General features: G+C 40.0%; 2 protein-coding genes across 2 annotated transcripts; both read right to left on the bottom strand.

Annotated features, from left to right (window-relative positions):
• Positions 1 to 46: 46 nt before the first annotated feature.
• Positions 47 to 12812, bottom strand: cdh17 (cadherin 17, LI cadherin (liver-intestine)). The gene is made up of 18 exons (XM_069695526.1): positions 12765 to 12812; positions 12137 to 12232; positions 11106 to 11243; positions 10884 to 11019; positions 10232 to 10390; positions 9716 to 9868; positions 8775 to 8980; positions 8541 to 8672; positions 8286 to 8433; positions 5370 to 5579; positions 5202 to 5278; positions 4930 to 5118; positions 3663 to 3907; positions 2487 to 2617; positions 1982 to 2206; positions 1769 to 1879; positions 1166 to 1282; positions 47 to 986 (listed from the first exon to the last, which is right to left on the bottom strand). Exons 1-18 carry the CDS (start codon positions 12810 to 12812, stop codon positions 895 to 897), a joined length of 2613 nt encoding a protein of 870 aa, XP_069551627.1. The 3' UTR covers positions 47 to 894.
• Positions 12813 to 16016: 3204 nt separating this feature from the next.
• Positions 16017 to 18656, bottom strand: gem (GTP binding protein overexpressed in skeletal muscle). The gene is made up of 4 exons (XM_069695525.1): positions 17811 to 18656; positions 17395 to 17471; positions 17062 to 17266; positions 16017 to 16958 (listed from the first exon to the last, which is right to left on the bottom strand). Exons 1-4 carry the CDS (start codon positions 18163 to 18165, stop codon positions 16675 to 16677), a joined length of 921 nt encoding a protein of 306 aa, XP_069551626.1. The 5' UTR covers positions 18166 to 18656; the 3' UTR covers positions 16017 to 16674.
• Between the last annotated feature and the right edge of the window lie 5602 nt (positions 18657 to 24258).

The following is a 24258-nucleotide window of genomic DNA, read 5'->3' as shown; positions in this document are numbered from 1 at the left end:
TACAATGATGATGGGAACACCAAAGTGGTTCCCAGTTTCTTTTTTTATTCGGAAACAGAGCTGTAATTGGTCCTTACAAAAACACAGTATTACTATTGTTCGTAACACAGACATAGATGTTAAAGGTTTAAGATGCTGCTTACCATTGCAAGGCATGTCCTGCTGTGACACACATTCAACAGCCAGCTGGTAAATTCAAGCAGACGAGAGCAACACAACAAGATCACGGACAAAAATATAATTAAATCACAGGAGATAATGAAACAACCAGAGTCTGGCAGTAAAATTCTAATATATTAATTCAGCAAGCTGCATAAATGCGTGATTGGCATGGAACCAACTTGTAGTTTAATTAAGTAGGTACAGCATCTATTAATAAAAAATTGTAAGAAAAACTAAATAAGCTAAGGTAAATGTGAGTTTGCCTGCATTTTTAGGGACTAATTTGAGTACTAGGCCTGGAGTGAGGACTTTTTTGTCACTTCTTACAAGGCATTTATGAGGGTTTATTCACTTATTTAAGTCATTTTAAAAGGTTATTAGACAGGGAGAATGCTCATTGATCAACATAAAAATAGATTGTAAATTAGCCTAAGCTGGCAGTGATGTCTAATTTGATGTATTCCTGCTCAGATGCCAAAAAGGCACAATAATGCTAATGTGAATGATTAGGACCAGGCTTTAATGTTACAGTTAGGGTAAGAGCCTTTTGAATGCATAATGTCAATAAGTCTTTTCACAAACATGTAAAAGACCTGTCAGAAGGAGTTTTTCCTTATTTGTATTGAGGGTCTGAGGACTGAAGGGTAATGTATGCTGTACAAATCGTAAAGCCCCTCGAGGTTCCTTTGTGATTATATAAATAAAACTGATTCGACACCTATGTCTGTGTGTCTACATCATGGCGTTCCTCTCTTCCTCTTCAGTCGTTCCTTTCTTCTTTCCACTTTTATTTGTGCTTTTGATCACGATGATGAACATAATAACTGCAACAAGAGGAGACATAAAAAACAGAAATCAGCTACAGCAGAGACCAAAGTCAGTCTGCAAACACAAAACTGCATCTAACATTATTGTACAGCTTAATGGATCAAGTTTGATGTGTGATTTATTATTTATTTTTTTAACCAGATATTAGAGTTTTTATGGTGTTTGTGAGACTTACTGCAGAATCCAATAACGCTGAACAGGATCCCGATGGTGGGCCCCATTCCATATTTGAAACCATGTACACCTGGTGCAATGTAGCAGTAGCCCAGCTCTGTGCAGTTACATACTCTCACTGGCATGTAGAGAGAGGAAGTAGAGTAAGGTGACATGGGACAGATTTTAAACATTCAATAACTTTTTTTGTCTTTTTGCCAATGTGGTGTGCCAATCAGGTGGTATTTTAAACAAGTTAAAAAAAACTCTATAGCAAACATTTACCAAGTAACACAACCAGAAGGTACAGGCCATTTGAATCACATCTCTGGCTACTAAATGAATACAAGTCCAACATTTGCTCTTTTTTTTGCTCCGTTTATGGTCTCCACCACCTCCTGAAGGAAATATCTCTCTTTAGCTGAACTGCTACTCAGTATTTATGGCAGCAGGACAGTGTATGTGGGACAGGAGGCTATATTGGACAGAGGAGTGAGCTACATCAGGCTTTGGTTACCCTGATAAATTCACTGTTGGCTTTGGGTTTCATGGGATTTGGGAATCAAGAACAATATCAAATATTTCCAGACATGTGCTGTAAGTCTTACTTCAACAATGAACTCACCCTCAAACAAGTTTGTGATTCCTATGCCTCCGTTGTCTTTAATGTTAATGGAAAGTGAGAAGGTTTTATCTTCAATGGGTCTTTTCCTCAGGCTCAGTTCAGCTGACATATCTGCATGACACACAAAAGGACTTTTCAATCTGAATGTAAAAATATCCATCTCTAGAACAGTCTACCGATCATTTCTGAGACATTTTTTAAGTGTTAATGTACCGTCGATCTTGCGCAGGACCCAGTTGGGTGATTTCTTGCTGTTGGCGAAGGTGAAAGTGAATGGGTGGGAGAAGGGGGCGCTGTCTCCATCCTGGGCCTTGAGTATGACAGGTTTGGGATTCATCATGCACATGAAGGCCTGCGTCTCAGTCAGTTTGGGGACGTTGTCATTCACATCCAGCAGCCTCACGTGCACGACACGCTCAGAGGACTTCTGCGGGTTCTCTTCAGAGGGAAATCAGAGTTCGTGAAAAAGGTGGTCAGACTCAAGACCAGTTTCATTCAAAGGCAAGTAGGGGTAAAGTTTTATGGTCAAAGGCCACGAACACATGAACAAATAACTACGACTACACCCTTTAATGCTATTGAAAGGGACTGAATTCTCAGTTTCATATTTTACTGCTGTTTTGTTTTGTTTTTTAAGGACACAAAGTATTTCTGTCAAATATTGACTAAGTATGTGTTTCTTCAATAACTGAGCAGCTGTGTCTATGTCTTATCTCACCCTTCTCAAAGGCAGTGACAGTGACTTCGAAAGACTCCAGTGTCTCTCTGTCCAGCTTGTCTTTGGTCTTGATCTGCCCTGTGCCAGCATCGATCTCCAGCCAGCCTTTAGTGTCACCGTCCAACTTAAAACTGCACACAACCACACAACCACACAACCATCAGTCACCAGAGCGACACATGAGATATTAAAAATCATCTATGACTCAGACACAGAAACACTGGTAGTCAAAACAAATCAATTGTCCTTTTTTTTGTACACGTGATGATCCCAACAGACAAAACCCCAAACTGGTATCCAGCAGTCAGTGCTGATGTAGTGGAACAATAAGCTGTCAAAGCTACATAGTAGGTTATGTTTACATTAAATCTACTATCATGAGTAGTGCTTGTTAGAGTCTGGCTCATAAACTTCAGAACATGGACGCAGCATCAGGTCAATTAATCCATCAGCCATCAAAAAAAAAGAAGAGCATTCCCAAACATACTTCTATTTAAGCCTAATAAACTGTTCGACAAAAAACATGTTTACCTGCAAGGCACCTTATACAGAAGAAGAAGTGAAATTTGCTATTAACACCATATTTTGTGGACACCTTTATTAACTCTGTATTTAAGAGTACAGATAAGTTTCTGAAAGCTGGAATATAGTGGGTATAAAGTCACTGCATCTCACTGCATATGTTTAGGCCAAAAACATTACAAGGAAAAGACCAAAATGTTTCGCAATTGTCTATCTCCAGATATTTTTTTTTTTTTTTAAAGTGAAATAAAGCTTTAAAAATGGGCCACAAATATGAATGCACGTTACACCAGAGCATCTAAATAAATTCCTCAAACAGCTGGGCACTGTGGTTTCCAGCAAATGTGAATCAGACAGGCATAAATAGAGGATTTGTTGGAGACTATTTTCAGTTGGTTAATACACAGCAGGATGGTGCATGTGGTGTCGACTCAGATTAAACAACAAAGTAATGGAGGTTTTGTGGCTCAGAGGAACACATGCTATAACAGGTGACTTTTTGAGGCATTTGACATCAATAAGAAAATATCACAAATATTAGATGTTCTATGCTTCACTGTGTATACTGGATCTGTTATATTATGAACTGATATTCAACAAGTCTATGTACAGCTATCACACTACAGTGCTGAGCAGTTGCCCGTGTGTCTTTACCCAATCTCTTTGCCCTCTGGGTCCATTGCCTCTACGGTGAGCAGCACTGATCCCTTTGTGGTGTTTTCAGGCACAGTCACATCCAGGATGTCCAGGCTGAACTCCGGGGCCTCGTCTACATTGGTGACCGACACGGAGACGAAGGCGGTGGATTCGCTGCCATACTCCAGACCTGGCATCAGTGGCTCTGGGTTGCGAGCATCAATCTTGAGCCAGTAGGTGTAAGAGGATTCAAAGTCCAGAGGCTGTTGAGGCAAGAGAGATGTGCTGGTTAGAAGCACTGACAGGGAGGCAGAGAATATGATGAAGGCCACAGCAGAGTCTTGTGAAAAGATTGGAAGAGGATTGATTTGATCATTATTCACTGGATGGTAACCTTACAGAAAAAACACATCTCATGTTTTCCACATGGAACACATGATCATATGTATGACACATGTTTACCTACATATGATAACGTAGAGAAAATATGTGGAAAAGTTTTCATACATTACAAGTTGTAAAAATACATGTTTCAACCACATGTGGATGTGATCACGAGTTTTTGTATATTTGAAATACAGGTGTTTTTTCTTTGAAGGGTACGTTGCTATAGTATATGGGCAATCTGCTAATCTAGGTTTTTGCTAAGTAAAAAAAACCAAAACTTTTTACATTTAACCTCATTGCAAGCAGGAATGGCAGTAAACTGAACTTGTAGACACAATAGATATTTGAGCTTTATAAGGCATCAGCTGCTTTCTGGGCTCACAGGAATTATTTCCTTCTAACAGAAAAAAATAATAAATTAAATAATAAATATTGAAGTTTTATTGTTTCTGTGATGTGCATCTTGATCTATAGTAGCAGGATATATTGTCCGTGATTTGCTCTTTGACTTTTGGGAGTAGATTTCCATCCCAATATACAAAAGTAGCACTGAAAAACCTAGTTAGTTAACTGAGTTGTCAGTCAGCAGAAAATTAATCTCACGTAAATGCCAAAAAAAAAGATGGTTGGTTCCTCCCTCTCAAAAGGGAAGATTTACAAATGAGAGGTCAAGGTTTTTTCTGTTTTAAAGACTAAATAGTACATTTATTCATCTAAACTTTTAGAAATGTTAATCATCAATTAACTAACAACTGTTAGTTGCAAGCCTGAAGAAGATTATATCATACATATACAAATACACATTAACACAACAAAAAAAGATCAAAGTCACTCGAGTTGCACGAAATCAAACTTGTGTATTTATGTAGGGGAATCAGAGAATGGAGATACTTCATACCTTAGCAATGACCAGCTGACCGACGCCTTTGCCATCAGTCTCCACAGCGAAGACCTCATCAGTGTTGCCCTCAGAGATGTGGAACTCGATCAGGGAGCTGCCGCTGTCTGGGTCGTCAGCATCTGTTGCTCTGATGGTCAGCACCGTGTGTCCCACAGGAGTGTCCTCTGCCAGAGTGTGGTTGCCATACTGCACAAGACACACACAGGAAGAATATCAGTTAAACAGAAGGAAGAAAGAAGAGCTAGGTGGCAAATGGTTCGTATACTCACATCAGTCTTCTCAAACAGAGGCATCTCGTTGTTGACATCAATGACCTTGATGACGACCTTACAATCTGTGCTGAAAACTGTGAGCAAAAAGCCATTAGAGCTTCATCCCAGAGTGAACACTGACCAAACTCTACCTACTGGTGTGTTTTCACACAGTATGTATGTTACCTGAGTCACTGACTCGGACGTTGAGGTTGTACACCTGCTGTTCTTTCCGCTGCAGTATCTGCAACGCCTGAATTCTTCCAGAGGTACCATCAATGGAGAAGGCGTTGGATTCAGTGGGGGGACTTTGAGAGACAATTGTGTAATTCAGCAGAGCATTCAATGTCCCGGGTTCATCATTGTCACCGGCCAACATCTGTCCTACCAGGCTGCCTACAATAACAAAAGCAAGTAAATATCCATCACATTTATACTGAAACTTCAGAATAAAACCTCTTTATCAAATTTCCTGCAACAGGGCTCAAGAAGCCTCCTCAAAATAGTACATTCAGCGTAAAATGTAAATGAGTGCAGTACAGAAACAGAAACAGAAACACACACACACACACACACACACACACACACACACACACACACACACACACACACACACACACACACACACACACACACACACACACACACACACACACACACACACACACACACACACACACACACACCTTTCTGTGACATGTAATGACAGCAACATGCATAAATCCAATGTGTCAATCCAGAACAGGATATTTTTACATCAGATTTGAGCATTTTACATGAAGACCTTTTTAATTTGATGAGGGGTGCAAACAATAGAAATAAAGCTGACATCAATTTCTTTTTTCTGTAAAGTACCTCGTCGACCAGCAGCACATTTTCTTTGCTGTTCCAGGTTAGTTTGCCTTTTTTAGACAATTTCCTACTATCTCTACTTATCTGTTATGAATAGTGTATGTTATTACTCTTGTTGCCATTGGAAATACTCACATGAATAAAATGAACTTTTAAATAATCAAAAATTTATCATATTTGTGTAAAATAGAATATCACAATCTAAGGCTCTTTTTAATGAATTAACAGGCAAATTCTCTGCTGTGACTGTCTATTTCTGCCTTGTAAATAAACATTATTATTCATGCAATTTATTAAGAGCTGCTGTTAAAAGTTTCTCTAAAACTTAAAACGAATGTAGGACTAAGTTACATTAATAAATGTGTCTTATTTGTCGCACTTGATGAAACTTTTTTACTCTTAAGTTTTATTGTGTAGAGCATTCTCAAGTGTAAATCTTGTAGGTTTATTGAATATGGGTTCAGAAACACAGATAACAAAGTGCAAATTAAAGAATCAAAGATGAAACCAAAAAAAGATGGCTGAATATCTTTCAAGCAGACACACACCGTTCGGTGCGTTCGAATAGTCAAAAAAAAAAATTACTTCCTAAGTCCTTTCCTATGCTCTATTCCTTGACCCCATGGGAAAACATCATGGGATCAAGGAAAGACGAGAAGGAGAATTCATAAGGAGAGGTCACGTTAGTTATGGGAGCGCGTCTACAGGTTACTCACAATAATACACTGCAGACATCCTGCTGTGAGACTGAAACAGGACTCTCTCCATAATAAAACACTTGACATGACAGTAAAATATGTCGGAGTTTAGTAAACAGATCAGACTTTTACAAATAGTAAAATAAAAAATATCCCGACAGCTGTCGTTAAATACTCAGCCTCGCTGTGAGGACGGATGGTGTGGATGAATAATTTACCTGTAGCTGATAAACTCTGACTGTGAGACAGGTCACCTGTTTTACGTGAAAAAGTTGCTTCATATTGTCATTAATCCTCCACTTAGATCCATCCGCTCTCTGTGTCGGGCAGGTTCATTAATAAAGTTATCGCTGTTGTGCCTCGTGCGTAAATGCGCACAACTGTCTGTGGAGACGATCGTATGGATCCTGCTGCTGAAGTTGCAGGTAGGCCTGTTTAATAAACTCAGAGGGAAGACTCCTACAAACAACTGCAAGCAGCAAACTAAATTTAGTAAAGTGGAGTTTTTATGGACATTTCTGTTTGTAAAAATGTGAAATTGTAGCACAACAAGCGATGAGAGAGCAGTGACAGAAGTCGAACTTTAGACGACACGTGTTCTGTGATTTCAGGTTGATCTGTGTGAACCTTCCACAACTAAAGGCAGCAAACTGATGTTTTTTTTGCTCTTGGTAAACTTTATGAACCAACAGGTTGTTGGTGCTAAAATGTGTGAAAATCCTGATGTCCAGTCTTCGTCCTGTTATCGGAAAGTGATCCTCTGTAATATAAAGCTGTTTTTCCAGGATATGGTTGCTCACGCTCAGCCTCCAGTCCTCATATTTATCGAATGAATTCTAATTATTTGAGCATCACATGTTAAACGTCAAATCACATATCATATCATAACTCCTGAACGGACAAGTAATGTGTGGCATTAAATGTTGCGGACGCAAGGAATTGTGGGACGGCGTTATCTCCTATCCTTTCATATTGGATGGTCCGGTGTATCCTATGCTAAAGGAGATAGGAAAGGAAGCATTGGAGCTCCTTTCCTAAGCATTTTGTGAATTCGAACAGCCCTTAATAACAAATTAAAACAGGGTATAAAAGAAATAAGAGTTTTATCTCCGATAAAAGTATGTTTCAAGAGATTTAAAAGATGTCACTGACTCTGCAGACCTTATTTCCTCATGCAGCTCATTCCATAACTTGGGGGCTCTGACTGAAAATGCTTTGTCACCCTTAGTTTTAAGATGTGTCTCCGGAACAGATAAATGTTTTTTGTCTGAGGATCTCAGACTATGGGTATGCTTGTATGGAACAATCAGGTCAGCTAAATAGGAGGGAGAGATGCTATGAAGTGTCTTAAAAGTCAACAGTAAAATCTTAAAATCAATTCTAAAACATACTGGGAGCTAGTTCAAGGAGGCTAAAATGGGCATGATGTGGTCCCTTTTCCTGGTTTTAGTTTAAAGTCTGGCAGTCTTCCTAATAAGCAAATTGGACTATTTGAACGCACACACTCTGTGCCTTGACATGGTAATGAAAGAATCACGCACACATGTCTTACCTAAGGGCTCATCCTCTTGCACCTCAAACACACTCTCCTCATCACACACTGGTGCGTTGTCATTGACATCATCCACAATGACAAGAATCTCCATGGGAGGATCCACCTCTTGGTCATGGTTATCCTTTGCAATCACCACCAGGATGTACTGAAAACAGGACCAACACAAGTTCAAAAATAATCTCGAGAAGGCAGTCTTTATTTATACGTGAGTTATGGAAGATTTCATGAGCAAACTACAAAAGTGTCATCTACCTTGTCCTTGTCTTCTCTGTCCAGCTCCTCGGTCACCATTATTTCTCCATTTTCTGTGATCTGGAAGGGGAATTTCAGCTCTCGCTCTTTCTGCACTAATGTGTAGATGGCATCGGGCTCATTAGACTGGACCTGGATGCAGAGAGAGGAGAGAAAAGCCCAGAGTAGGATGGTCAGTTACTGGATAGAAAATGTAGTGATTTGCGCAGTTTGGCCATTTTTATCGCACCACACCTTTGCAATGACATGAGGGTATCTTGTCTTTAAGTTCTCTTGGATATGCATTGGTCCAGGGTTGAACCACAAGTTTTGCTGCACAGCAATTTGCACTCTGGCGTTTCCAGTCAGTGCAGTCGCCGAAGCTCCTCCCATGTCCTGCACTCGCACAAAGAGGGTGTAGTCTGGGTCTTCCCGGGGATCCAGGTTCCGCCTCCTCATCTCTGACACCACAGGGGGATATAATGACTGAAGTTAGAGCCGGTACACAGCCAACAGAAACCCAGCAAGGGTTAAATATCGTGAAAACATTTGAGTGGATCTGTAATTTTGAAAAGCTCAGTCACATGGCTTAACTACTCTCTGCAGCTGAACTCATCAAGTCAACACCCAATAAATCACACTACCAGCAGCACTAATCGCTGACAGTGTTTTCTTCATTACAGTCTGTGTTTATCTACATTAACACCATCCATCCTTTTGGTATAAGCTTGAACTTTTAAGCAGCACCCAATCACAGCACAAATCCCTGCTCTGGGATGACTTTCATGATTTTAGAAACACACGTGCCAAATAAAATGTAAGGTGTGGGCCGATGCATCTGTGTGCCACAGGTCACACGGTGAATTAGTAATTTTCTGTGAAACATCATTATCGGGATTACTTTTTCATATTTCTTTCTTGTGCAATTAGAACTTTCAGCCTCCACTATAGACATCTTCCTTGCATTATTCACCAATATGCACATTCTCACTGTGCTAGAGGTCACGCTTTAGACTAAGGATGCAACTAACACTCATTTCCATTATTATTCAGCTGATTATTTTTCTTAATAATCAATTCATTGCAATTATAAAATATCAAAAAATAGTGGAAAATCACAGATTCCCAGAGCCCAAGATGCTTTAACCACGAATAGGGTTCGTTATCAGGTCACTAGGACTCCTCTGGAGACAAACCTGCTTTCTCCACACAGGTGAAGAAGGGGTTTTTTTCATAGGGGACGCTCTGCACTGAACAGTAGTTGTTAAACTTCATCTTCAGAGCATCAAGGCTCTGATCTTCTCCCCTCTCGTATTGGATGCCCTCTCTGGCCTTCAGCATCTGTGCACCTGTTAAAAAAAACAGACACATCAGAGGTCATTAATCATGCTCCAACATATTACAAACATGTTGCCACAGACAAGGGTGACATAAAAACGAACGCAGACTCACTTACATGCTTACACACACTCTACGTAATCAGTGATCAACATCACACGACACATTTAGGCAATCTGCCTCCAGTCAGCGTTAATCTTGAGCACACAAAATGAGCTGTGCAATCTGGATTTACAGCGGCGCTATACTGCCAGATTACAGGCAGAGATGGACAAATTATAGACTTTCCCACAGACACTGCACTTAGTTCTGTGCATCTATGTCTGGCCTCTTGTCTGTTCATCCATTCATTTGAGTGTATGTGTGTATGTTACCTTCTTCTGTGGTGGAGATCTCTCCCGTGCTGGGGTCGATCTGGAACAGGACGATGTTGTTTTTGTTGGGGATCTGGCTGACCAGGCTGTAGCTCAGACGAGCATGAGGAGTCTCAGGGTCGTCCCGATCCAACGCAAACACTTGGGTGAACGGCACACCTGGAACCACAGTCAAAACTGATGTTACAGTCTGACCACAGTGAGAAGCTGGTCTGAGTAGCTCAAAACAGAGAAGTATAGTGACTGGATCTGAGTTCAGTACACATATAGAAATACTACTTAACCCAAATGCATGCCAGGAATCTTTTAGACGACAGTCTTGCATGATTTAGCCTCTGAGCCATACTTTTTTACTTGAACTTAATTTTACCACCAAACACAATCCAAAGTATCAGTTTTAGCCCAGGTTTTTAGGAAAGATAGATTTTCTACATTCAAGGCAGCCATTGTTTTTCCGTTATTTAGTATAAAATAGAAATCTATTTGCAGGGACTGTTCAGGGTTCAGGGTTTTCCAAGGTTTCTGGAGGGCATAGGTGCTGCTGTGGTAGCGGTGGCCACTACACTCACTTTCATCTGTGGTAACAGTTTTCTTTAGCATCTTTTGTTCCACCTATCATTAAGGTACTTATATAAAACACACACACACACACCTGCTGGACTATTTTCGCGAACCATAGCTACGTAGCCACTCTGGTTGAAGTACGGAGGGTTGTTGTTGATATCCAGAACATTTATGGTCACAAAAACTGGGCCATCCACAACTTCATCATCTGCCAGAGCCTCCACCTGGATATAGAATAGGTGTTGTATTGCTAGTACGATGAATGAGTACAATGTTCTGCGTGTTTATAACAACAGCAAGACTGGGTTACCTTGATAATGTAATGGTTATCTCGAGACCAGTCCAGAGGTTTTTCCAGGTAAAGCCACCCATCCTTTGACATCATAATGTCCTCTTGACCTTCTCCACTCAGCCTGAAGGCATTTACCCCTGGATGTGTCACCTGAAACTATGGAGAGAATAAAAGGAGAAATTAGAAAAATTAGGAGACTTGTGACCATGAAAAAGGAGTCATTTATATCCTTTTAGGACTTTTATTTGATTAAGGACAAAAGGAAAACCGTAATTATCTAGGTAAATGTGGTTTAAGTGACCAGACATCATGAATTTTTTTTTTAAAAAGTCCCACTGGACAGATGTTGTGTGCATGATTGTGACGATTAAAGACATCTTTCTAGCTGAACTGCAGTCATGCAAGAAAAACTCAAAACCATGACTTAAGTTAAGGTTTTAAGGCAACAGTTTAAAAATACTCTAATTCAAGTTTCAAGTCCTGCATTAAAAATCCTATTTCAACAAAATTACACAAGTATTATAAACTAAAAGTGTTTTAAGTATCAAATATACAAATATCTGGTGATCATATGTTACATGATCAGATTGTTAATATTCATTCATCAATGCAAATGCTAACATTCAACTTCTGTCACTTGGCCAGGGTTTGCTAGTTTTAACTACTTTATATATAAATATACACTTTGTATATTTATTTCAATCCAGTGGTTCCCAGCCTGGGGTGTTGAGCCCCTCTGAGGGACATAAGATAAATGTGAAAGGTTGTGAAATAATTGATGGAGGAGGAATTAAAATTAATTAAAGTTGTATTAAACAAGTTTGTATTAATTTTTCATTATTAATTACTCTTTCATCTTAATAACGATTCAGTAAGATAAATGTAGTTGAGTAAAAAGTACATTTCTCACTAACATTTAGTGCAGTAGAAATAATCAGAACAAAATGAAGAGCGCAAGTAAAATACAAGTATCTCAAACTTGTACACTGTATTTGGTACAATACTTGATTAAATGTAGTTTTCCACTCCTGCTGCTATGTGTATATTACCTGATGCAAGGGAAAAGGCACTGGTGTTCCTTCTGCCACATCCAGCACTGTGTTCTCAAACGGGCCCTTCTTTTCCTCCAGATCCTTCCCCACAGCCTGCCACAGCACAGAAGAAAAGGTCAAAGGTCATCAAATACAGTACAGCCTGTCACACCCATGCCTACGCTTAAGCCCTGTGTGAATGAAAGTCAAACATTGAGGGTATTTTTTTTTCTTTTACAGCTGTGACACCAGTTATTTATTGAACCAAAATGACATGACTATGGAGACATTCTTATATTCCTCCACAGGATGGGAGAGCAAAGTCTACAGACAAAGTGCTAACGCTCAGATCAGTAACACTTCTTTTCAGTGTTTCAAATAGGTTACCAGAGGATTTCTTGCACATGTTTTGTTAACCTTGCAGATAGTTATCAGCACTTTCTTTTTACAGGATGCTTCAAACGCTAATAAATATGCCTTCTTTACTCCCTATGTACCAAACCTGTCCCAGAAATTGAGAGTAAATCTCAGCAATAATCCACACTAACTGTTTCACAGGGCTCTTAACAGGTTTCATGTATTTGAGTATTCATTATAAATATCCACTGAAGGACAGCAGCAGCAATTGGCAGTGTTATGTACTTACAATGCTGAGCAGGAATGGAAGCAGCAACAGATGAAACATGGGTGCCATTCTTACAGTCTGTGAGGAAGGAGGAAGACGAGGAGGAGGAAGAGGAGGAGGAGATATGGGAAAAAGGAATTAGAATTAATGTAAAAGAAGGTTGAGGAGGCAGAGCTCACATGAAGAGGAGGATTTTACAAAATTAAATGTTACAAAATATAATATTCACTTTGCTGAATGTAGTGAATTATTATCCTTAAGTCTATCTAGAGACATTTAAACCTAGCATGCCTCAGTACAATACTTTCTCCATTCAGCAGAATGTGTTATTGATTCACAACAGCCTCTCAAAGAAAATGTGTCCTCTGTCCTTGGATCCGCACACATGTGCACACTATCTCTCAGACACACTCTTTGAGCTGACTGGACACTGGGAGCACTTTAAAGTGTGACTCCACCTTCACAACCAGGTGAACCACCCACCTGAGTGTACAGTAGAAACTGAAAGCCAGAGCTTCAAGCTTGTTTCTTCTCCTGTAACTCAGATCTCAGCGAGTGTCAATATGCAGGTGGTCAGCGTAAACTGTGTAACTACAGTTTCAGCGTCCAGAATATCATCAGTCTTGATCGTGTGTTTGTGTAAGTGTGGTTTTAAAAAGTCTGTCGGTTTTGTGTTTGAAAAGAATGATTCATCTTTCATTAACAGCATCTGATGTCCAGAAATACATGACATACAACATAATGCTTTTATGTCGCAAACATTTCAATGCTGCTCAGCAATAAAAAATCTTTAGCTCAGTATTAGCCCAAAGAATACATTGACAAGATTGTTTGAATTCACATTAAGACTGTTTTGGGTTAGCAGAGAATGAACAATGGCTGCAAAATGTGTCTGACACTTACAACATTTCAAGAAAAATAACACATTTGTTTCAATAAGGACTTGTGCTTCATCAATATATCAAGAATGTATTGATGAATGAACATGTTTCCAGATCCTTGGCATGTAAAGTGCAGGTGAAAGAGAAGGGTGAAGTCATCTGGTTAAGTGAAGGTGACATTGAGTCATAGCTAATGACCTTTTTGCAACACAGCACACTTTTAATGTCGACTGACACTCCTTATTAGCAGAACTTTTACTTTAAGCTGCCTGAATATTTTTCTGCACTTTATCAGTATTTCTATCTCCATGTAGTATGTGTGCTGACTGGCATACATTTCACTAAAAAAAAAAAAAAAAAATCCTTCAGTGGTACAATTCATTTTCTAGACTTCCTTCTGGAAAGTTTGAATTGATTTCCAGAGAGGAAATTATTCATTGTACATGTTTAACACTGGGGTTAAACTGAAAATGGAAAAACAAGGCTTGACAGGCCTTCTCTTTATCCTTTTTGCACAATGACTGGATGACCTCTGTCAAACTACATTTCAGCAGCTATGATACCAGATTCGGTGTCCCATTCAGATAATTTCCTCACATTGCCAGATGTTGAGACGAACCCAGGAAGCCACAGAGGAGGAGAGGTCGGTCTCAGATACGCCAAAACTTTAAACTAAGGCCCTGCCAAAGTCAAGTCAAGATCACAGTAGTACTTCGACAATCTGAAAGCAACTGAAACTTTCATTGCACAATCTGTGAAAACTGACACTAGCAGACCTCTTTGTTTCCACTCACACCCAGAAAATATCCTCCTAAAATTCAACAAAACCAAACCTGGGAGGTAGCAGAGTGAGGTGGCTTACCTTGCCAGAGAGATCCAGCGACTCACTCGTCTGACTTCAGAGTGATTGGAGCTGCTCCATCCTGTCTGGTCAAACGTTAACCAAGTGTTAACCAGCAATGTTTTATTGGATCTAATGATTGTCTAATCACCCTGCCCTCATGTCGAGCTGGCCAATGGGGAATAGCTGACAAGAGAGATAGGAAGAACAGAGCAATGATACATACAGTAGTAATTAAGACAAATCCTGTATCACCGAATATTAGTCACTGATTAAAAAAAAAAAATTAAAACCCCAAATGCTTCTAGATTTGTGTTACTGTAATAATAAACATGGTAAAAGTCACATGTTCAAACAAAGAGAGAAAAAATAGAACACAAGGTTGTGTAAAATGGTGGAAATTTCACAATAAATTTGCTATTCAGTGTTAAAGTTTCTAAATTTCCCCTCAGACTTTGACCTATGCACTTCTGCGCAAGTGTTTCCTGTCAGATTTTCGATTAGCAGCAGTGCCTGATAAGGAGCAGTATGTCGACAATAGGACTAACAGATTGCAAAGACAATCCGTGGGTTGCCTCATGAGAATGCAAAGCTTTGTGGACATCCGAATGATTCAGTAGGTCTGTTATGAACAGACGGTCTGATTCCAGCTAATGACCTTAGCTCCTGTAGAAACTTTCCCACCTCTTATAGGACTCAGAAAAGTCTTGAAATGTTCTTAAGAGAGGATGTAAGTCTGTACTTCGTCATTTAATTTGATCCTCATCTTCATGTGCTAACCTGATATATAGCTGGAATTATCTTCCATGCGTCCTGATGTACACGCTACCAACCTGAGCTGAGACCTTTGAAAGCTACAGGAAGCTGCTTAGAAACAAAGAAGAGAATCATGTGAATCTGCAACTGCAGAAAAACAGGCCGTGAGTGAGTCACTGTTTCACAGGCCTGCTATTTAACCAGGAACGAGGACTGTAGTGTTGGTGGTTCAGCAGTTGTAGCCATAAATTCAGATGGAAGTGACTGCATTATGTAGAGTCCACATGTGTGCAGGCCACCTGACAGATACTCTGGACAACGGTCACCAGCACCATCTGCCTGACGCTCCCTGGACTGAACATACAAAACACACACACACACACACACACTTGATGGGCTCCGCTGAATGTTACCTTGGCAACAATTTTTTTTTTCTGTTTTTCCACTGTTTTTCCGACAAACCTGTCTGTGTTTGGGATCTGAGCTGACAGTGTCTGGGCTCGACGTTTGGTGCCACACTGTGACCCAAATCTCTGATCAGTCCCTGAGCAGTCAGATCGCTGTGCCCGATCAGCTGACACACGCACACACAGAGGACTAATTCTGTTTTTAAAAGTTCAGCGTTAATGTCACCATCTGACTCATCTTTTATCAGCTCAGTTGTGTTGCTGTTGAACCCCGTTTGTGTAAGTGTGGCCCTTTTGTGTCAAAGCTGAGTCACGTATTGTAATATTTCATTAGTGATGTTGAGCTGACAGACAAAAGGGACAGCTATTTTTTTCTTCCAAATAAGATAATGTCACTTTATTTCGTCAAGCAACACTGAAACCACATCCAAGTAGCAAAATACAGCACATTATCAATCTGTTATATGTTTACAAATTACAGCACATTATAAATAAACTCAATGATCATGATACAAACAATCTAAGACATTATACACACAATAATTCATAGCTTATGACCAGCTATTTTAGCACTTAGGGATCAACAGTCAATAAATTAGGCAAGAATCAAAGCAAAAGGATAAAGAAAGAAACGAGAGAAGATAATATTAATGTCTTTGTTCAAAACACAGAAATTAACAAAAATCACTTCCTTTTCTCAGGTACCACCACATGACCTCCGACCTCAAATATTCCTGCCATGTGTGCTTAGCAGACAGAAACATCACTTCATCAGCTGAATGTGCAGTTCATTAAAAAGGCTGACAAACTGAGCCCAGTTCACCTCAGAGTGCAACATATGGATGGCAAACACCTCTCCTGTACACCGTCATGGCTGTTTTGGAGGATATACGAGATCATATTGAGGGACTGCGTTTGAACCATCCCACTTTTAGCCCTTTGGGAGCAGCCTTCCCTCCAGACCTGTCCACAGATTATGCTCTCCAGCCTGCAACTTGTGCACGTGCTCAAAGGTTCAGGGTAGATTAGGGACTGTCTGTCAGCTCCTACAGCACAGAGAGATTGTGGCAGGACTTCGATTTTAGCCAGAAGGCCATGCTGGGATTGTTCTTTGCTACCATCTTGTCGAGGAAACGTTTGGCCTTCATAGGAAGGCTCTCCCGGCGTTTGTTACAGTTTGTGTGCCTGCGACGCTTGTTGGCTTCTTTGGAGTCTCGGCGTAGACGCAGCTGTCGCACGATGCCATGGAAAGCCTCCCAGACGTTGTGCTGCATAGCGGCTGAGGTCTCAATGAACTTGCAGTCAAACACCACTGCACAAGCACGACCCTCTGAAACAGGGAGGAGAACAAAAAGTGAGACACCTTGAGCTTCTTATGGGAAGAAAGCATCTGAACTCATTACATGGATAACTCAGGGATTGTGTCTCCTTACCACTTACTGACACCTCCCTGCGCCGGACCAGGTCACACTTGTTCCCCACTAGGATGATTGGTGTGTGCTGGGCGGGGCGGAATCGACGCAGGGTTATCCGGAGCTCTGAAGCTCGCAGGAACGAGGTCCGGTCAGTTATAGAGTACAGCAACAGGTAGGCATCACCTGTCTGCATGTAGCGTTCATAGGCCCATTCATTGTCAGTCTGCAAAGCAAAGCAAAGCAAAGAGAGAGAGAGAGAGAGAGAGAGACACACACATTAGATAAAGGAGGAAGAGTATGCTCACATAAAGGCTGATGTTTGCTCTCCTCTTGATTAATTTTTCACCTCACCTCTGTATCGCAGGTGTCAAGAAGAGTTATAGTTGCAGACTCCCCATCCACTTCAATTTCCTTTTCACACACCTCATCTGGAATTAACAAACATGTTTACATGAGTAAAATCATATATTTATAGTCCTTTTTGTTGAGATTAAAATGCTGGATTTAGCCCTATTATTATAATAACTGCAGTATTATAATTTTATTTTAGAAATTAATAATTGTGTGGTGCAAAAATAATGATCTTTCTGGGTTCTTTTCTTTATAATACTTGATTCTTTCTTTTTGTGAGTTTATGCCAACACAATATGCCGTTTTATAACTATAGAGAGTTGCTACATATTTAAAAATGTATTATAAAATGAAGATATAGAACAGCAGGCTACAATAAATCTTGATTTAATTTTAGTTGAACATCTGTTTCTCACCTAGACACAGCTCGCAGTAGTCACTGTCCATGCTATCCGCTGCTCCGGCAAAGATGCTGGCAAAGGCCGTCTTACCGACCCCGCTGGCCCCCAACAGCACCACCCGGTACGGGCTCCCAGGTTCCGCTGGCTCCCCGGCGGAGTCGGTGGAGATGACCGAGTCTGAGGACGACCAGCTCCCGCGACTTCCGTCCGTTTCCCCGGTGGAGCTGGTGCAGGACTTGGAGCGGGAGATGCAGGCGGGGACCCGGGCCAGGAGGTTGTCCGAGAGCAGGTGACTGCCGGGGTCGCAGATGCTCCACCGATGGAGCTCGGACTGCAGACGGAGGCTGTGGCGGCGCACGCTGGACAGCATGGTGCCGGGGACGATATAAGGACGAAACGGATTTTACGGATAGCGGTGCGATGAAACCGTTTTGCCAAGTAGTGCTTTAACCTCTTTTACCAAAAAGAAACCCCTCCACCAAAAAAACAAAACAAAGAATCGACTTATTTCTTTTTAATAGTCTTTCTAACACCTTTTATCAGCTTTAGATGAACCTAAAAAATACCATGTTGTTTTTAGGAGGATAACACAAAAGGATGTCTAAACTGTATCCTAAGATTATAAAAATGACAGTAAATTAAGTATGAGCTTCCCCTCTATATTCTGGCTGGAACTATCAGCTGTCATACAAAAAATACAAAAAATAAAAACAGATCAAAGTGTCTCAGACAGAGTTCAGTCTGCATCCCGCATTAAAAACGAATTCAGCTCTGCAAAAACATTTGATTGGTAAATCCCGGAGCGACGTGCAGCTGGTGTCTTCTTGATGTCTGTGCTGCCTCCTATTTCACTAATCTCCTGATGAGTGTGAGTCTAATGCTCCGCTGGGGTTTCCCTGCACTTTATATAAAGGCGAGACGAGTGGAGGAGTGGGTAGTGGGTGGGGATTTGCTGGCTATTTACTGTTTTGATTCATGCGCGCATGGTCAAAGGGTGGGCTCCTGTTCAGGTTATATTGACAAAAAAAAAAAAGGGATTGTGCAACACGGCATCCAAAATCACATCTATAAAGAATAGGAGCTGTTTAAATGATGTCTGATTGATTCGATTTGCTCCTACATTAAAAGGTCAGAGACACCTGCATGGGTTGGATACCAAAGGAGTAATGTAACTTCAAGTAGCTATTTTTTATTTTTTTAAGTGTTTCATGTTTTAAATTCATGGCACTTCTACACTTTGTGTTAAACAGCTAAGATTTTCAGCTAAATGCTAAAAAGTACTTTAAAATTCACAATTATCCCTTAAAATGTCATTTGTCGGTCAAATTAAGAGGTAATTGCAGGCTACTTTACTTCCACTTTATGCAACTTAATATTTCACTGCATTTCTGAGAAGTAATACTGTATTTTACTATACTATTATTATTTACTTTGCAGATTCAGATTGTACAAAGAAAACATGTAAGAACACTATACATTGAATTATTTAATTATTAGCTAACAATTTTAACTGTTAGCCATACTTTTAGGGAGAAGTTTCAACCATTTATTCACATTTTGACCATTTCTCATCTATTTTAATTATTTGTGCATTCTTTTCGACTGTCTATTTCTACTTAAATCTTTTTAAGTCTTAACTTTTCTGCTCAAACTCGTTTGGGTTCACTCAGTTCTTTAAAAGCTAATCTTTGTGCTTACCCACTGTTTGCTACAGAAATACAATCACCAATCAGAATCAGTGCAAAAGAAACATGAATAACAGATCAGCTTAAAGAAATGTAATTTCATTAATCAGCATAGCGTTATCAAATGTTTGAGGTTGACATACTTTAAATATACTACAATTAGAACTATTTGTATATTGTTAACACTATTTACAGATTTTATTGACGTTTTACCTAAATGGGGAGATTGTTTTTCACAGGAGACATGTCAGAGTCAGAAAGGTCTAATTAATAGAGTGATAATGACAATTCAGCTGCTTCAGTTTCAGAGTGTCAATGTACATGCTGGCTTACATAATCATAATTATAACGTTATGACAAACACCTGTGTTTCCTACTGTGACCAGTCAAAATGTCTGCAGTGAAAATGACCAATTATACAAACATATGGCCTTGAATCCTACCAAATGATACCGCTTAACTGTCCAGAAAAATCAAATTATCCATATTGAATTATTTTGCGAAAGGAATTTGTGACATAAAGGTTAGAAAAAAGATTGTATAAATTTAGCAAAGTTTTGGGCCTTTTTACCATTTGAAAATGCTTGTGCAGCATTCTAGATCTAGTTTATAGGAATTGGGGATGTTGTGTAAGCCCAAGCAGGCTGCACATGGTTGTATGTATAATAGAAACTCATTCACCATCTTATAATAAAGTGTGTTCAAACTGCTCTGGTCTGGATGAAATGTCCTTGAGAGGGACAGAGAGAACGAGAAAGAAAGATGGAGGGAGACAGAGAGATAAAGAGGATGGTCCTTGACATCATGTAGCTGCTGTTCTCTGAATTGAAAGGACAACTTTTAAGTTTCTAGAACGATCATCATGTTAGTCCAGACGGTCTCGCAAAGCTATTTGCAAAATTAAGTAAAACACAAAAGACTATTTAATTCGGACTTGTGTCTCTTGCATTTTAAAATGGTTCCATTAAAATCCAGTGTCATGTCTTTACCAGCAGACAGACAACAGAAACTGACACGTTTACAGTAAATGTCTCCAACAGACATCGAGGGTTTCTCTTGTCTCAACGTTTGTGTTATGTTCAGCAGCAAGTGGAAAAACTACCAGCATTATTCTTCCCACCTACACTTCTACAAGCTTGAATACAACAAGCGCTCGTCACGATGGAATGTGGACATGGGGGAATTACTTAACTAGAAAAAGAAAAGGACGATTTGGGATGCAATCAAAATCAGAGTCATGGTGTTTAAAAGACTTTGGATGTGGAATTTCCATTCAATATTTCCATCTAGACCCACAGATATTAGTGGTTAACTAATCGATAAGTCAAACACCAGAAGAACAATTGGCCACATGTTCTGACTATTAATCAGTCAAGTTATTTTCAAAGCAAAAATGTCAAACATTACCTATTTCCAGTTTCGTATTTGTAAAAAAAAATGCCACTTTTTTTAGTGTAAAATGATTGTAAGTAGAATATCCTCTGGTTCGAACAAACAAGAAACCAAACAATTAACTGATGATATAACTGGCAGTTTTAATGATAACGGTAGTCTTTACAATATGAGAAATCTTCATCCCATCTGATCAACTCTGCAGTAAACTGCGACAGACATTTTTGTTTTTATGTAAAATAGTCAGTAATTACTGTCATTTCACTAATCAGGTCTTTGCAGAATCAGTTCTTTGATGAGAAAAGCTGATCCACACCTCCTACCTGTCCATCCTGGCAGATGATTAACAGACTTTACATGTATCATTGAAGGAAGCATAAATTAGTCCCACATCCTAGTTTGTCGTATATTGACCTCTATCTCGGCATAAAGCCGCTGAATATTGGATATTAAGGAGTATTTACTAAACTACCTCCACTTGGATTAATCATTTTAACACGTCCGACAGGCATGTGAGCTTTACTAAAATGGTTAAACAAATACAAATGATTCAGCCAGGATGCAGGATACAACTTCCAGAAACACATCCAAGACAGCAACACAGATATGTTCCTATCTTACTAACACCAATAGTAAAGTGAGTGAAGCTGCGTCAGAGCCTGAAGTAAAAAGACACAAGGTGTGGCTCACAGCTGATAACCGAGTTTTATATCAATGAATCAACACGCCCTGTCTAAATTATAGGGCAGATTTATTATCTGTGACTGTAGCTGTTGGGGTTACAACACCGATCTCTATCAGGCCTGAAATCCACATGACCACAATGTCTTTTCATTGTCAGAGAACATCCCTATAAAGCTTCCTGTCGGGAACTGCAGAATAAAAGCTTTGAGAGGGAGCTTTGCATGTAAGCCTCAGATCTACTGGCAGCAGAAGCATATTGTTAATGGACTGAAAACCACCAGTTGGGGTTTTGTGAATGGCCCACCTAACAACATACACAAATGTCCAGAGAGACCCCGCATCCCATCACATACTCATTCAACCTGTAAACATGGAATTTTCATGTGCCTGAGCACTTTGTGGGAACGAGCGACCGGGCTATTACAGTAATTGTGGGATTATGCAGCTTTTTCAACTGTTGTTTTTCAGGACTTCCGTATCGAGCTGTGGCCTCATCTGTGGGACCTGCTGCTGTGTATTACAGCTCTGATCTGATCTGCCTGACAGATGATTGGGCGACATTAAATCCTTGTTAAGTGCTGGAGCGGGACCAGGGTCAAGAGGAGGGGATGGGCTGTGCTCTGGCTGGCTGCAGATTGGCAGGGTGATGTTGATGGAAGTGGATGGTAGCTGAGTGAGAGGTGACCTCTTTCATTTCTTCTTTCAATATGAATCACAGAGTTTTATAAAACGTCCACACACTTACAACCTCAGTCTCACCCCGGTCTAATCTGATTGCCACTTCTGTGAAAGACAGCCTTCTCACAGCTTTTACTGAGACCCAGTTAAGAGTTGAAATGCCTTTAAGATGGGCTATAATGCAAGTAATAATGCCACATTTTGGATGGTGTCTCTAGACAAAGAGAAGCAAGGATAAGGAGTCACATACTTGTGTTTAAATTAATTTATTTCATAATATTTTGTCCAAATTTCAGTTTAAAGGTAAATAAATGTAAAATAAGAGACTGTACTTTTGCCTCAAGTGGTTCTTTTGCTAAGAAATGCTGAATTCATGAGCAGCAAGGAGAGATGACAAGTAAGGGCTGCTGCAGGTGGAGAAGCAGTAGGTTATGTTTTGACATTGAGGTTTCAGGTGCACTGACCTCGTTTCACATTTCTTTCATGTTTAACCATGTTTAGTTACTTTATTCAGCCTTATAGTACAGTTGCTGGGCAAGCCAGGCAAAAGACTGCAGTTATTGATGACTAATTAACTGGTGATGTTGCCAGGTACCTTTTCTCAGTTCACCTCTAACTCATGATTACTTTCAGTATCTAATATGCATCATTATATATGGTAGATAAATTCGTTATTTGGTCTAAAAATCAAGGAAAAAAAAGCCCAAGGTGGCATCTCAAAATTGCTTTTTTTGCCAATCAACAGTACCCACCAAAGAAATTCAGTTTGCTATGATGTCAAAAAAGAAAAAAAAGAAAATCCTAACATTTCAGGAAATGGAAGAATCAAATGTGTCTGGGCAGCAAAGATAAAGAGAAACAAGATGAAGGGAATACAATCTTAATTGTTGCCTTACAAACACATGGCGTTATTAGGTTCTTACGGACCTCAAACTTTATATTTCAACCTGATTTAAAATGTCTTATTTTAACTGTTTTTCGGATAAGCACTTGTGGCTTTAGAAAAGGATTTTTTTGCATTCTGCACCCTCTCTGTCCAAACTTGCAAACCATCTATAAAGAGAGCAGTACAGGAATTACAAAAAGATTGACAGAAAAGATCAAAATGTAAGATCATTGTTTAGATTGCAGAAAACCGATGATTACATTTTATTGCAAAGGACAGTGTGGGGTGTTAGCACTGTACTGCCGAGGACATCTGAATTTTGCTTCCATTATTAACGGCTAGATTAGTTTGCTGTAAGTCAAGTGTATCCATTCTGCAGGCACCAACCCTGAAGCCCTAAAGCACAGATTGCATCCTTTTCTCGTAGCGTATGCATAAAAGCTGTCGCCGTTAAGGGAGTTCCTGACAGATAATCAACGAAATATGAGAACTGCGACGTCAGTGAGGGTTAATACCATATTATACATAGTCATTCAGACTTTACAGTACATTCAGATCTTCCCCAGAGGTCCTGGGATCAACGGGAATGAACTTCCAATCCACGTTAAAACACCAGTATCCCCACCTCATTCATTCATTCAATCCGGGTCTTTGAGCTGTGGAGCTGGAACTCGGCTTAAAAAAGGGATTGGCGGCTGGGCCAGCAGCGGCTAGTAAGAGCTTTACACAGACAGACAAATTCCACGTCACGCAGCCGCCCACACACGACCGCTGAGACCGTTAGAGCCGTGATTTGGATCAATATCCGACTTGGACGATTCACACTCGTCTGTCGGGCATGTGTCCAATACAGCGATACTAAAGCGCTGCAACACAAAATGCGATTGCTCTGAAAACAACAAACAGCATCTTACACTGGCAAAGCCAAGGCTGAGCAGTCGTAGTAAGTTGCTTAGTGACAGTTGCTAAGCCACCACTGGGCTCTGTCTTAAACAAATCTCTTTAATGTGTGCACTAGTTCTGATGCAGTCCTTTCTTTATTTACTATTTCAACAACTGGAGGATGAGTCCAGATAACTTTGGAGGAATTCCTAACGTGCCCTCTGGCACCAATATGAGGTTCAAATTTGTAGTTGTG

Source organism: Brachyistius frenatus, unplaced genomic scaffold (assembly GCF_029030835.1).
Source record: "Brachyistius frenatus isolate BFR_SWC_R1_liver_20210118 unplaced genomic scaffold, ASM2903083v1 Contig_20, whole genome shotgun sequence".
Taxonomy (NCBI): Eukaryota; Metazoa; Chordata; class Actinopteri; family Embiotocidae; genus Brachyistius; species Brachyistius frenatus.
This window is presented reverse-complemented; position numbering and strand designations above follow the sequence as displayed.